Raw genomic sequence first — 16,408 nt, forward strand, 5'->3', positions numbered from 1 at the left:
AGAGCCTCCGTAGACGGCAGACGACATTGTCATTTCCAGTTCTGTTGATTGTTTGTGTCCTCCCTCTGTGCACAACCTGTTGAGTGTGGCAAGCTGTTGCTAGGTTACTTTACCTCTGCACTTCATTCAAAGTGTGTCTGTGTGTGTGTATGAGACATAGACTGTGGTATGAGACAGTGCGTGTGTGTGCACAGGAAGCCAAATCCTGTAAAATGAGGCTGTTTTGCTTTCAGAGTGCATTTTTTAAGGTTAGAGCTTGTGTGCAGGGTTACGATCAGCTTGGCTTTTTTGGCTGAGGCTATTTTTAGCTACAGAGAAGTGAGAGATACAGTAAGGCTGAGGGGAATAAATGAATGTGTGTGTGTGAATGAAAAGGGTGCAGTGTTCATTTTGCAGAGACAAACACAGACGGACGGGAGAGGTAAAGCAGAGTGCCCTTTTCCTGTTAGTGCCTGGAACAACAACAACAACAAAAAGGGTAAAACTTTATAATAAGTACACACTATTAAAGGGATAGTTCACCCAAAATTAAAATTTCACTCATTATCTACTCACCCTCATGTCGACTAAGGGCTGGGAGAAGTTTCAGAGTCCTCCGTGCCTTCTCTGAGTTACAGCGGGGCTCCGTGCAGCACTGCATGTCCATGTGACGGTTGCGAACGGACCCCACTTTTCTTCGTCCAAAAAGACACACCGACACACAGAAATTTGAATTTTGGGTGAGCTATCCCTTTAAGCATTAGTTAAGCATGAAATACTGAATTCGTTATTTATAACGCACGAATACCCATTAGTATGTACAGTATGTAGTATGTAGTAAACAGTTAAAATGTTTAACTCATCACTGATAAGCTCTAACTGTATTTATAAACTACATACTAATGAGTATCCATGCGTTATAAATGAAGAATTCAGTATTAATGCTTAACCAATGCTTAATAGTGTGTACTTACTATAAAGGGTTAACACAAAAAAGTAATATATCAGATCTCATGCAGCACATCAGTGTGGAAAAAAACATCACACTGACTTCCGCCTAATTAATGTCCCGGCCTCTGTGCCACCGCTCACACCAGGGCAACATTTGAAGTGCCAGACTCCTTCCCAGTGTGTACCGTATACTCAGGCTCTCAGTAGGAAGCCTCAGCACCTCATCCGCCCGGGGGACGGAGTCGGAGACGGAGTTGGAGCAGCACCAGCATTGCCAGTGCAGTGAATCATATTTTGACGTCCTCCGTTTTGCACACACACACACCAGAACTGCAGTGTGACACTCTGTCGACAGGCAGCAGCAACACAGTTTTTAATATTGCATTATTCAGAGAGAGAGAGGGGTTTAGATGTTTTTGTCCCAGGAGGATGTTGTTGACATTCATCCGATGTTCATTCACCCTCTTCTGTTAAAGTTCCCAAATTGTAGAAAGTGAGATTTATTTCCCCTCAGTCTCAGTTAATTAAGAGTCTTACTAGTGTTTTGTTTTTGACCACTCCGCTGATCTTTTGAGCTCTCAGTCATAAGTTTACTTTTTACCTTGCTGTTTTAGGTTCCGTTGTATCAGTCGTGCCGATTTAATGAATTCCTCTGGGGCTGAAAACCTGCTATCATTATAGTTGTGTCTCTCTGTGTGTGGACTGCAGACGAGCTCACTAACAGTGAAAGGGATGATATCCACCGCCTGGACTCAGATAAGCAGCTTGATGGCTTTGTATCCAGACTCGCTGTCCAGGCGAAGCATATTTCCACCATCATTTCCCCACACACGCCAGCGGTGGACGTCCCAGCCATGCACTCACCTTAATGTGTCTGCTTGGTCTCTTGTCTACAGTTCCAATCAATCCCACTCAAAACTGCAACCGGGCCGGCAGCAACGGAAGTGAAGACTTCTTTTTCTCTTTTTTTCCCCTAGTAATCCACTCACTGGCTGACTCAGCCGCCCAAATCACCCACCTGCCCAAACACAGCTCCACACAACACTGCAGCATGTGGAGAGACTGTTCACTGTCTGGGATAGAGTTTTACAGAACAATTTAGACGAGGGCTGTCAGGATGGACTTCGCTATTCGAACAGAATTCAAATTATTTTAAAAATCAGAACATTCCAAGGTGGAAACTGACGTTCGAGCATGTGCCTTCAACAATGACGCAAATTAACGTTGTGTGTTGCGTCGTTCGGGGTAGCAAACATGTTGATATAACAAGCAATTTTGCTGTTGTGCGCGACGTAGAGCTGCAGCTTCAAATTTACTAGTTTTACGTTTTTTTTGTTGCCCGTTTATTCAGCTGGGGCGATGCGCCTACGTGTTCTCACACTACACACACACCTTCTTCTTTTATCGATCGATCTGCGGACCACTTGCGTGCTGATTCGTGGAGAGCGATCTGAACGGATCACGGATCAACTGTGATCTGTTTCACCGCTACTTATAATATTTCAATTTCCCTTCTTGAAGTTTTATAATGAGTTGGTAAAACTTAAGTGTGTTGCAAATGTTACATAACAGATTTGGTTGGAATGCCCTTTAGTGGACGTGGGACATAATAATAAGCTGGTAGTTGTATAAATGAGCTAAAAAAAAACACCATTGAAAATTTGAATATAATTTAAATATTTAACATAAGAAGCGTTAGAAATTCGAATTTGATTTGGAGGGAAGATTGACAGCCCTAATTTAGACCTCTATCTCCATCATTGTCAGTCATCTGCATTGTTAAACAGTGATATACTGTATGTTGTCAGTGAGCGGGTCATTTGTGGAGTTAACATGTTCTTCTGATGCTTCCTCCCACAATTGAAAGTTAACACACTTTTACTCCTAAAGTAAATTTTCTCTGGTTCTGTTCAGTTTTGAAACTTGAAGTATTTTTCCCCTCGGTCGGCCTTGGCACCTTCACACAGAGAAAAACATTCAAGTGAACCAAAACGCATCGCTGCAAAACCACATGAGAACGTTCACTCTGCTATTGGAGTGTCTGATTGGAGAGCCCATACGTGTGAATGCGTGTTGTTTGTGTCTTTATATCAGTGATAGACCGGAGACCTGTCCTGGCCGTACCCTGCCTCTTGACTTTGTTGTGTCTGACTCCAGCTGTGTGGTTTAGCTAATGGATGGGAATGGATGGGCTGATTTAAAGGCTCAGGACAGCTCCTAGGAGACGTGCAGCCTGTTTCCCAGACCCCGGCCTTGTCCTGACCTCACCCACTGATCTTATACCTCTGAGCCTTGAAATCTAATGTTTACCTTTGTGTCTCACACGTACGCCCCCGGGCCTTGCCCTTTAGCACTCTGCACTCCTTTGTAGTCGGCAAGCCCAACTAGCCAAACACTGCTCATTTCACAGCTCATCCACCCTTAAGGAAGAGAGGTGAAAGTGACAGGATAAGTCACTCAGGATAAGAGAGAGACAGTCTAAATTACTTGAACAGAGATATCAAACAATTAATAAGAATAGAAAGATATTGGTGATGAAAAGGCAGTTCAGCAGCTTCAGTGGAGAATCATAATCATGACTTAATTAGTCATAATTTCCTTCAAACAGTAATTTTTTGATAAGCTTTTATAGCAACACTTTTTTTTAAAGTGAGAGAAAATTGAATCTCTGTGTTTTATTATGGCCAGTTTTTTTTTTAATCATTTTAATTCTGTTATTTTCATTTTTTTCTCAACATAATTTAGAAATTTTCATGAATCCCTGAACTAGTTGAAACTCAATTTGGAACCAGAGGAAACTATCTGAGCCAAAACAACTGAAAAAATATGTGAAGACAGATACTGCATGAGGGACACACTAAGTAGGTGTGTGTTAGTCTGTGTGTGTGTGTGTGATGAAGGTTTTGTGTTAATAGTTTTCAGGCCACTGCTATTATTAGCTGATCCTGAGCCTGAGGTACATACCGACACTGACCAGCCTGCCATAAAACAAATAAACTACAACAACACAGACAGAAAACACACACATGCACGCGCACAGACAAACACAAAACAGGGTGATGTGACAATCCAGACGGCCAACTCGCAGCCTTATAAGGCTGGTGGTGTTGAGCTGCATCCCAGTATGCTAGATAAGAGTGCCAGAGCCTTATTTAGCCTACAGGCCGCTGTCACACACACACACACACACACACACACACCCACACTCATAGAGCCACGTGCTGGCATGGATGTGTATTGACTATACTGATGGTTCTGGGCCGTCACCCCTGTGGCTGTGCGCACGGCGCTGCTGCGTGTAGCAGGACAGTGGAGGAGAGCAGCATCAGCTCCCTGAAGCAAACCTCCGCAGCTGGAGAACCTTCCAGACCATCTGTCCCACCGCTCCAGCCGCCATCTGCTCTCATCGCTCGGCTTTTCTTTCTCTTGCAGTAGATGAAACCGAATCCATTTGTTTCTGTTCCTTTGGGGGCGGAACCCCCGTGGAGATTTAAAGGGATAGATCAACATTTTGGCAAATTGGCCCATTGCCATAATCCCTATAGTTTTAGGAGTAGGTTCGTTACCTTAAATTGTCGATGCAAGCTATTTTTAGAATGGCGGAGCAGAGCCGTGAGCTGCTCAGAGCTACGCTACGGAGGCTAATGGAATTTCTTGGTTTCCCTCATCAAACTCATCATATTCACAATCCAACAACTCCAAAACGCTCTGGTGGACAAGTTGTGATCTGCACATTCACCACGCTATGAGATAATAACGCATAGAGAAATGCAGAGATTGCTTGCCGAAAAACTGCCCCCAACGGGAACGCATATCAACGGTTTTGCATGAATTTAACTCGAAACGTTCCGTTATTATTTCATAGTATGGTGAATGTGCAGGTCACAACTTGTCCACCAGAGCGTTTTGGAGTTGCTGGATTGTGTATTTGATTAGTTTGATGAGGGAAACCAAGAAATCCCATTAGCCTCCGTAGCGTAGCTCTGAGCAGCTTGCAGCTCTGCTCCGCCCGTTCTAGGAATAGCTTGCACCGACAATTAAAGGTAACGAATCTACTCTGAAAATTATGGCAATGGGCCAATTTGCCAAAATGTTGAATTATCCCTTTAAGGAGAAAGAACCAAGTCCAGTTCTGTGAGGGAATGCAGTTGCTTTGTGAATAGTGTTTTTTTCTCAACAAAGCAAATTAAACCAAATTTTGCAGCAACAGCAGTCAAAGACTGACAAAGACCTGCAAAACGAATTTCAAAACAGTGGCACAGAGTTTCAGAAAACAATTCAAGCACTAAAAATAGAACCTAAAAGATGAAGTAGGTTCCTTGTTTGAGGAAGAACTCAAAGCAAGTAGGCCCTACAGTGCTTCATGTACAAAATAATGAATGGTCTCACAGCCCAGAACATTTATATTTGAAGAAAATGGGTTTCAAACCTCAGATGGTACCAGGCCGACAGCACATACAGTATTTGATACACAGTTTTCTGCATAGAACTGTGTAAAGTTGAGCTAGAATATCAGGTTTACCATCCAAAATCCAGTTCTCCACTTAGATGTCTTGCAACAGAATAGGTGCACATTTCTCAAGTCTGTCTCAAAACAATACTCACACTCCCATGCACATTAAAGAGTCCTGGAATAGGTTCTCCTGCCCACAGTGGAGGCACAGGGATTCCTTCTCAAAAAATGTCAGAGCTGTGGATCTGACCACCATCACCTACACTGTGTTGCACACTGTAGCTGGTGTTGTTCAAGCTCAATGTTCTTCATAGCTGCACCATTGCATTAATGGATGCACATCACCCTAATTGGATATATTGGGTGCATATCCCAATTTCAATTTTACAGACTTCCTATGTCAGAATAAAATCAGGTCTGGCGTGCTCCCATCCTCTTGAGTGATCATTCAAGTTGTCTGAGGTCAGCCTTTGTTTTTTCTTTCATCTTAATGTTCAGAAATTTACATTTAATGACTGTCAACTTCTCCAGCACTAAAAAGGAAGAAGCAGACTGATTTGATGATGAGGACAGAGAAGAGAAGACTGTGGGCTGTTTGGCAGCCATGAGCAAACTAAGGTCCTGTGGGCCGTTTGCGGCCAGTTGGGTTTTTTAATCCAGCCCCGTCAACTACTGGTACATTGTCCAAAGATGGCTAACTTTGATGCACTGGCAAAAAAGGGAGACCAACAACACTCCCACTTAAAGTCAATGTAATTCCATTTTAAGTTTCCTTTTACTTTGCTTTTACATGTAATTTATATTAGTTCACACTAACACTCTCCATCCATCTGATACTGGCCCGGGCATCCATCAGATTTCAAAACCAAAAGGTTTGGTGGAAAAACAAAATTGAGTTTATATGAGAGGCAGGTCATGACAGTGCAGAATTACTACATTAACGATAATAATAATAATCATAATCATAATCATAATCATCATCATGTAGAATTCCAATGAGCAAGAAAGTCTGGAGGAACAAGTTTTTCTTCCTGTAAAAGTCCACCTGTTGTATGATTGGAAATAATTTTTCAGTGACCCTGTGAGACCTTTTGTTTTAACAGAATCTCACAGTGTGAGAATTTAAGTTCTGTGATTTAATACACATTGTCTTTAGATGTGAGACACTAGTGTCAGAGTTAATCTTTTTGGGAAGTCTTTTCAAAGCCCTCTACTTATGGTTAGGTATTAGGACACTTTGGGATTGGCATTAGAATTCATAATTAAAGCTTGACTGGCCCAGCCTGTGGATAAAAAGGAGATTGAACAGTTTAAAAACGTTGTTGGCTTTAAAATTGTGTGAATAGATAACTTTTATTCCTCTTAGATAATTTCCCTCTTACCTCACTAATCTCAGCCCTGGTAATACTCCCCTGTTCCAAAACCTCTAATAGGTGCATGATGGCTCCGGGGTGGAGTCTCTCTGACCCTCCACCAGGTGACCGTAGCTGCATCAGAGCAGTTTGGAAGCGAAGCAGAAACCCCGGCTGAATCCTGAGAGACATTTACACTGAACCGCTTACCAGCTGGAGAAGGATGATAAGCTGAGGAAAACGAATAGCTGCAGACTTCACTAAGCGTGTTTAGGAAGTAATAACTCCTTATTAAATGAAATATTAATACACCGGATTTTTAAGGATTTAGCTCAGTAGCTTTTACGCCCGAAAGGCTGAATAGCTTCTGTGTCACTAGGTCAGATTAGTTATAGCTGTAAAACCAGCATAGTATACAGTATATATGCTCAGTTCAGCTCCTACCTTTCCTCACATTTATCTTAGCTGAAAAAAACCTTTTGATATGTGTCCCTGTCCACCTTTAGTGTGTCTTTTTTACATTCAAAGCAATAATACAAAGCCAACGCTGCTATAGAATGCATCAGCAGCCCATTGTCTAGTCCAGCTCCACTTCTCCACCACTGTCTTTTGTGCCCAGAGCACAATGGGCCTCCTCTCTCTCCCCCCTCCTCCTCCTCCTCCTCTATATACGTCTCAGAGAAAGTGACAAATAAGTAGCCAGACATGTTCATGCCCTGTTGCCCGGTCCTTCCTGAGATACCTCTTATTAGGGGAACCAGCAGAGGAATTGATCAAACACGAATCCTGCCTCTCTCATCATTACCTGCAGGTACAGTACACATCGTCATAACTCTAAGACAGCGAGCCACCGAGGGGCGGCGAGGAGGAGGAGGAGGAGGAGGGAGAGGAGAGGAGGGTCTCTTTCCACAGAGCTAACAAGCTCCTTACTGAGAGAGGAGTGTGAGGATGGCAGGCAAGGGGGAGGCAAACACAAACACGCAGGTATAGAGAGACGGGGAGACGGTGGAAAGAAGAATTGATGAGGAGAAGAGGAGAAGTATTGCAGAGAGTGCGCTTATGCAAAACAAAAAGAAAAGAAAAAAAGTGTGGAAATGGAGGCAGAAGGGACATTCAGAGAGGCTGCAGGGAAAATGCTGGCGAAAGAAAAGTAGGAGGTGAAAAAAGAGAAAGCAGCAAGTTGGCCTTACAAATGAAAAGGTGAAGCTGGTGGAGGCATGAATAATGCAGGAGGAGACTGGGCTGAAAGGCTTTGCCCCCAAAGAGGCTAAAAAACAGACGGCTGGAGATACAGTACAAGCCCGGTGGAGTGGGAGGGGGCGCTAGATTACCTCTCATCCATTCTTTACATGTGTTAAGAGGCTTATAGAAAGGCAGTGAATCTGCTAACACAAAGACTCACCCTGCCTCCCTCATTGTGGAACCACCACATTGCACCTGCCGCAGGAAGCAAAGCTTTGTTTTCAGACACATTTATTTGAGTTTGTTCCATCAGAAGGGTCGGCTCACGTGAGAAAATTCAGTTATATACTTACAGATAATACTTGACCCTGACGTGGATTAATGTTTACAACCCTGTTATGAGATTAGAGCTTTGACTGATGATCGCAGCAGGGGAATATTAGATTGAATACGAACAAAATATGTTGTGAACACATATCAATCAAACGCCAAGCACACAACTGTTGAGAATAAAGGGTCTTACATTTAAAGTCATAGCTGCCATATGCACTCAGGGTCTTACTACTTTTATAAACAAGAGATTTCTTTTTGATTTTGCATAAATTTGCTATTTTCTAAGATCATTTAATGATGGTCATCGCAGTTTTATCGATTTAAAATGAAATCTGCACACAAAAATGTGTTGAAAGGGATCTGAACACCTTCTCAAGCCACTGTAGAGTTCTGTTTTATTTATTATTATTAAATTATCCATTGGTAAATCATTGGCACCCACAGCAGAGTCCAGAAGACTGCCATAACTGTTTAGTGTTAATGTTATCACATAATGGAACAATTTCTTTTACATAAACCACATTAAATCTAACTTTATTAACAATTTATTATTTATTAATAACAATTAATTAATCGCTGCATTCAAAACAAATTATTAGCAGTTTTGAACAACAGTGTACAATGGTGGTTGTCATTGTAACGTAACATTTTTTTCAGCTCTATCAAGCTTTATTACCTTGACTAATTAGGTACATTTATCACATTTATTACCAGTTCAGAGGGCAGACGGTGTCCGGTATTGCGTTGGATGCAAAAATGCCAGAAACAAATGTCTCAAAACCTGAACAAATAAGAAACAAAGTGATATTCAACACTATGAATACAGATTAATTTAGAACAGATAAAAAAATGTCCTGCAAATCTTAATGAAATGGTTCAATGTAATTCAACTTAATATGGATAGTGCTAATATAACATTATCTCAACTTTTTCAGTGTGAGGTCAAGGCGTGATGATATTAGAGAAACCCAACAGTTCCCATAATGACTAAGCGCTTGGCGACAGTGGAGAGGAACAACTCCCCTTCAGGAAAGTGCTGACCAATCAAACCAACATGCCTGAGTGAAATGATTTCAAATATCTCAGCATGTGTTGGTTTTTGTTGTGGTCAGGTTGCTTTAAGAAGCACATCTGAGGAGTCCTGTGTATGTGAGTGTGTGTGTGTGTGTGCACACACAGGTACATTGTAAACACAGTGCTGGCTCAGTCCTTTCTTTGTCAGCATTGCCTACATGTTTCTCTGCCTGGAGCAAAATTGTTATTAATAAAAGACTCAAACACAAGTGAGTTTTGCAAAAGTTGAGGTGTGGATGCCATGAAAGCTAATAACCAGCACTTCCAGCAGCAGAAGTTTAGAGGACTTTTAGTGGATATGTTGTTGTATTTCCTGTGTGCAGCAGGACACTGTGTCTTTGTCTGTCTTCATGGTATACAAAGTTGTGTGTGTTGACCTCGGGGCTTGGTGCTTTTCCTATGTTTCTTCGTCTCTTGTTAGACTTCCTTTTCCATCTCATTAGTTGAGTTCACAGTGTTTCTCGGTGCCAACGAGAGGACAGAGATTATGCTTAAAGGAACTGTGCCATCACAAATCACATGGGCGCTTTTCTCCACTCGCTTCCAAAACAATAACTCTTTTATGTTACTGTACAACTCATAGCCTGGATTGTCTCATGAGCCCATCCTATAAACAGCCAGCTCAGTGCGTGCCAGAAACGCTCATGAGTTGTGTAGTTAGAAATGTGCCACAGGATGTGGAGTTGATGAGAAGCCTGCACCCTGAGAAGATTCATTATTACAAGTTGCAATGGTTGTTATTGTGGCAAATTTGCTATTCCCCTCTTGCATGGGTTGATACTGCATTTCTCTGACCCCCTTTTCTGTTATTAACAACCACTGCCAGTGATCAAATTGAATGCTGAGCTATATATATATATATATATATATAAACCAGGAGGAAATGTTTCCAAGATACAGATCAAACAATGTCTGGAGAGAGATGCTAATACCAAGGGGAAATGTACAGAAAATGTTCTATTGAATAAGTAATTATATCTTTCAGAATATGCAATATAATTCAGTAGAGTTTAACTCATGACTATAAAATTATATTCCCACAGTCGTATTAAATGCTGGGTTTTATTGGTATCACCAATAAAATGTTATTAGTCATAATCCCTATAGTTTCGTAGTTTAGTATCCCTATAGGTCACAACTTGTCCACCAGAGCGTTTTGGAGTTGTTAGATTGTCTATTTGATGAGTTTTATGAGGGAAACAAGAAATCCCATTAGCCTCTGTAGCGTAGCTCTACACAGCTCGTGGCTCTGCTCCGCCGTTCTAAAAATAGCTTGCACCGACAATTAAAGGTAATGAACCTACTGCTAAAACTGTAGGGATTATGGCAATGGTCCAATTTGCCAAAATGTTGAACTATCCCTTTAAATGTAAAGGCAGTTCAGGTGCTTTTTAGCGAGTAACAATAATGTGATGCTTTACAATACATAACCTGCTATCTACCACAGCAAGGCTTTTGGAGAGTCAGTGTTCACAGCAGTATTTTGTTTTCATTCTCCACATGTCCTTCAATAAAACAAAGGAACAGCGCGTCTCTGTGTGCACTCGAGCTAAGAGGTGCAAGTTGAGGCTGCTAACATTAGCTCTCCACTATGAGGCTGAGAGACAATCTATGATCTCAACTCTGCCCAGCTAATTAGCGGTCTAGATAGATAGGTAGCATATCGTGGCTCCTTGTTAAGCTAAATAAAAGGCTTGCTGTGGTTTTGATCTCTTAATTAATTTGATGGTTTCAAGAACTTTGACTCGTCTTGCTCCGGTTAACAGGAGGGCCACTAATGGGTGACAGTTGTTCAGCTTGCTTGATTCAGAGAGCCATGTGACATGTAGTGGACTAAACACAGTAGACACGGGCAGTGACCGTTAGCAGTACCACTTTAATGAAGGTTTTTTAATTTTTTTTTTGTGTGTGTGTGTGTGTGTGTGTGTGTGTGTGTGTGTGTGTGTATATATATATATATATATATATATATATATATATATATATATATATATATATATATATATATATATATATATATATATATATATATATACACACACACCCGCAAAAAAAAAAAAAAAAAAAATATATATATATATATATATATATATATATATATATATATATATATATATAAAAAACTTTCATTTTCAAGCAAGCTTTTATTATAAAAATTATATAATCAGTCTCCTTTAATCATTGTCTCTTTTTTTCACTCTTTCCTTCCAGTATCAAGATGGTGCTGATGTGGACCAGCGGCGACACCTTTAAAACGGGCTACTTCCTGCTCACCCAGGCTCCTGTGCAGTTCTGGACCTGCGGCCTGCTGCAGGTGGTGGTGGACGTGGCCATCCTGTTCCAGGTTTACTACTACAGCCGCTACCCGCAGAAACCCATCTCGCACACCGTCTCCCACACCACCAGTGCCAAAGCCCTGTGAGATCCCCCCCGCTGACTCTTCTTAAAGGGCCGTCACCGACGAAGGCCCTTTTTGTCAAGGAAGCTGTGGACATGTATAAACATACATGAGTACCAAAGCAAACTTGAGACGATGCAGGCGGCTCACTGTCACCTCTAAGTATACATAAAGAAAACATACAGACCCATAAATAAGGCACGAACATACACAGACACTCGGTGACGGCGGTGTCTGCAGCGATACCTGAAGGACACTTGTTACACGCAAGCTCGACCTTTTTGTTTTATTTATTACCCGCCTCGACTTCTTCCCAACGCGACGACGGTGTGCTCGTGTCTTGGAATGCAGACTTCACGAAGAAATATATCCTCCAATCAGCCTGTGCATGTGGAGAATAATTATGCACACGTGTGAATATACAGCGTAACGTATAAACTGCAGATGTACGCGCTGAAAACGTGGACCAGTTTCCTTTTGTCCGCGCACTTTGATGATTGTTGCATGGACCCTCTGCCTTAAAACACACACACACACACATTCAGATATGTTTTGCTGCAGTACCAGCAATATAAATGTATGAATCAATCAAAAAAAAAAGTCTTGATATACAACATGACTGAATGTATAAAAGGCATTTAAAATTTAGTTGTTTTCTCCAACACAGTGGAGAAATGCTGGTCAGTCTACCACTTGTTGGACAGATGGTCACCACATGCTGGGACACACAAAGAACTTAGGAGCAATCAAATTTGACCAATAGAAAACAATCCCAATGGTTTGGTGGTGCACTGCATTGGCTTCTCAAAATTGATTTTCCATAAACATTAGTGGTCGTTGTCAGGCCGACACACAGATGCCAGTATCCCTGGAAGTTTGAGTCATAGAAAACATCATGTTAACATTCATCATCATCATCACCATCATCATCAGTGTTTGACCTGGATGGGTTTTCAAAAAGCAAATGCCAGCATTTTTGTACTGAAGCTGTTGATGGTATTTTGTAGATTATTTGCATCATGTTCACGCGACAAGTTCTAAAAAAGAAAAAAGAGAAAACCCCACCCAGGAATCTGTTAAACTCCAGGATCCAATCATCATTAAAGTACATTTCAGACTCAACACAAAGTGAACTTAAGACAAAGCACAGTTGCATACACACAGTAAGTGAAACCCGTGAAGGCCGTGGATGAGGATGCTGGGTTTATAATGAGTCAGAGACATTTAAGCCAATTTTCAGCCGAACCGTGCTTTTAGCTGTGGAAGTGGTTAACGGAGCCGGAGCTCCCGCTGACATCAGAGTGTGAGCCGCCACAATAAAACACAACACACTCTCTCGCTGTGTAGGTGCTTCTAGCTATAGCTATACAGCTTATGTCTGTAATGTCCGTTTTCTATGTGTCTGCTTGGGCGGGGCGAATAAAGAGGAAGCGCAAAAAAAACACAAATCAGCGCTGGTGAAGATGAGTCTATCATTCAGTCTGAACACACTTTCACACTAGAATAAGCAATTTTCACACCACAGGAACTGTCATTACATGTCAATCAAAGGTTATAAGATAACTATGGTTTATTATAGCTAATGGGTATACTATGTAACGTTGACGGTGGGAAAAGCGGAGTCGTCCGATTCATTATCCACTTTTGCTAGTGGTTAATTAACACAAGACTGAGATACAAACAAAGTGTGTATCTGCTGAATCTAATGTGAGCTGAGTTAATTAATACTGGGTTTAATTCTGAAGTAACTGCCAGTGCTTTGTGGCCAGTTTGTCACCACGTCTGTAGTTTCTTTTTTCACCAACTGAGGGGGGAATTCAGAGCTGTCCAACATTTCTAACTGAACAATATGAGGGAGAAATAACAATCAGTATCAGTAGTGATAACATTATCATTAATGGCTGAGATCCAGGATATATGGACAAAAGATGTCCTGCAGTCATGGCAATTATTTTTGGAGTTGCCAATAAAAATGATAATAGAAGACCCAAGTTGTAAAGAAGAGTTAATGTTCAAGAGTGGTTTCCTTTTTACAGCCTGTTACTTCTGATTATGCCATATCTTCACCACCCTCATACTGCCAGTGGCTAACACTGACTAGCTGGTTCATTATTCATATTGCAAATCCAATATCCCCTGATATCCATGCTCATGACTCCACTTGCTCTGCGCGCCTCTTTTGGGCATGTTGTACTCATCCCATCATTTTGTCACAAGAAATGAATTTCCTCTTTCAGAAGGAAGAAGAAGCCACATGTCTTAGCCCACAGTCCAAACTTTTTTTCTTTCTTTTCTTATTGATGTTGCTTTGTAATGTTTCTCCGGGGAGAGAGGAAGAAATGCCAAACCAGGAGGTGTATGACTGTCAGCCCTTCAGTGAACTGTGTACCAGAGCAGACCTGATTCTGTCCTCCTCCTCTAAGCCTCACGAAATAGAAACTTCCCTCCTGTTCCACTGGGACGCCGCAGAAGTTTGCCATGAATATTTCTTTCTCTTCTCTTAAATATTAAAAAAAGACCAGGTGGACGATTCCTCTGTATCTTAGTAGTGGAAGTGCACTTTTTGTGTTTAGCCACCCTATTTATTTTGTTACCGTTTTTTTTTTTTTATAATCCCAAATATAAGTGTGAGTTACCGGGTATGCCTGTTGTTTATACAGACTGTGGTGAGGGTGACTGTTTTGTATGGTTAATGTGAGATAATGTTCACGACAGGATCAAAATGACCTCAGAGTTTTACCTTTTTTCACTTTTTTCATTCATTGTACCTGATTTAATGTTTTTTTTACCTTGTTTTGTATCATTTGATTCATTTATTTTATCACGTGAAGTTATTTTCCCATAAAAACTGCCAAGTTTTGCATTATCCTGTCTGTGATACCCACACATAGTTTCTTGATGTACCAAAAAATTCATTACAGTGATGTTTTTTTATGCTATTTTTACTATGTTATATGTGTTTAGTTGTGTTTTTGTTTTTTCTATTACATTGCGAGCAGCCCAGCTCGACAAGTTACATCTATCAACACTTGAGACTGTTCAAACACAAAAGTATTGTTGAGAATCTTTGCATTGTCACCCAATAAAGAGGACAGGAACAGACTTGTGCATCTTGTTTTGTGTGATGTGTGTCAGTTGTGCAGACATCCACCGCTGCTCCCTTCAGCCGTGCAGCTCTGGCAGACGTCAGCTGTCAAAGGAAGCATGAGCCCACCAGCCATGGTCCTTCTTTGGGCTTTGGGTATATGCCATTTGAAGCAATAATAAGCACATAAATTGTAATGTGTCGGGCTTTCGTATCAAGCACTCTCCACTGATACACACTGGAGACGCAACACAAATAATAGATGTACCAGCCAAAAAGGGTAAAAGGATGGATATGAAAAGGCATTTTCTAAAAGCAGATCCAGATTCATAATGTTCCCTTCTATTTCTTTCAATGTGCCATTAACCTCAGACGTGTCTGTCTCTTTTAAATTAGGCTTGAATAACATTTCTGCATTGGTTTCGCTTATTTATGTAAGTTATTTTGCTGTCATGATCAGCTAAATAAAATCATGAAATAATGAGGAAAGTCTTTACCAAACAAATGCTATGGAAGTCTTACATACAGTGTAAGACAGATATTATGTATAAACAGAACCACATGGGCCCTCATTGACACAAATGTGTCAAAAGTATGTCTTTAATTTGGACTCAGAAATCATGGAGATAAAGTTGTGCTCAATTCCTCAGGAGTTTGAGTGGGTGTGAGAAATCTTCTGCATGATAAATACTGTAAAAGAAAAAAACAGACTTGTGAATATCCTGCAGGGGCCTGGACTGAGCATGTATTAGTGCAGTCACCTCAAACCTCCTCAAAATGCATCACTGCATCAAACCTGATGTGATGATAGAACTGTTACTGATACACCTCTCTGAGGTAAAATACTTTGAAGAGCGTTATATATTTAACTTGGTGTATCCAACGCTTGAGAGCTGCTCAGATGTTTGAGCTCGGAGACCTAAAGTGGGTATGTGATACCAGAATTATCACCTGAATTTGCAGTTTAGCTTTATGGGGCTTTTAACTGTCCTTTTTAATGACTCCTAAATGTTTTGTTTCACTCTTTCAAAGGGTACATATTCAGCCATAAAATAAGATAAAACACAGATAGACACAGTTAGTTAGCTGATGAACACATTGGAGCATTTAGCGAACAACTTAAGAGATTTTCCCAAGAAAGTGGTAAAGACTAAAAATGGCAGTCACCCTTAGGGCTCAAAAACAACCTACAAAATCACATAACCATGCTAGAAATTAAAACAACACATGCACTTCAAATTCACACAACACAACAGAAGTGTTTCCATGGGTTACACTAAAGTGAGGAACCTGGTTTGGACTTGTTCAACACCAAATTCTGACTATTGAAGTTAAAATCATTGAATAAAGTGCATTCATTGCTGTTTTCTAGTTATTGTTGACTTACTTGACTTGATTTGATTTAGTCAAATAATTAAAGGTGAGAAAGACAGGAACAAATAGTGAAAATGACATGGTATCAAGGGTCACACATAGGCCTCAGTTAGGATTATGCATTCAATGTAGCACATGTTTTTGCATGTTTCCTATGAGTGGCAATTTGAGAGATACAGTTCAATTAACTCTCACTACATAAATATACTTTCATCTGTACATGTCAG

The 16,408-nt window shown here is 40.9% G+C and overlaps 1 protein-coding gene across 2 annotated transcripts in view; it reads left to right on the forward strand.

Annotated features, from left to right (window-relative positions):
- Positions 1-14,824, forward strand: part of slc66a2 (solute carrier family 66 member 2) — a 40,142-nt gene extending 25,318 nt beyond the window's left edge. For both annotated transcript variants that reach the window (XM_083981780.1, XM_083981781.1), the window contains one exon: positions 11,536-14,824. In XM_083981780.1, the coding sequence (XP_083837906.1) occupies positions 11,536-11,746 (211 nt within the window). In that variant the 3' untranslated portion in view covers positions 11,747-14,824. The remainder of the gene's footprint in view (positions 1-11,535) is intronic.
- The last annotated feature ends 1,584 nt before the right edge of the window (positions 14,825-16,408 follow it).

The sequence above is a fragment of the Trachurus trachurus genome, assembly GCF_905171665.1.
Source record: "Trachurus trachurus genome assembly, chromosome: 11".
In the NCBI taxonomy this organism is placed as follows: Eukaryota; Metazoa; Chordata; class Actinopteri; order Carangiformes; family Carangidae; genus Trachurus; species Trachurus trachurus.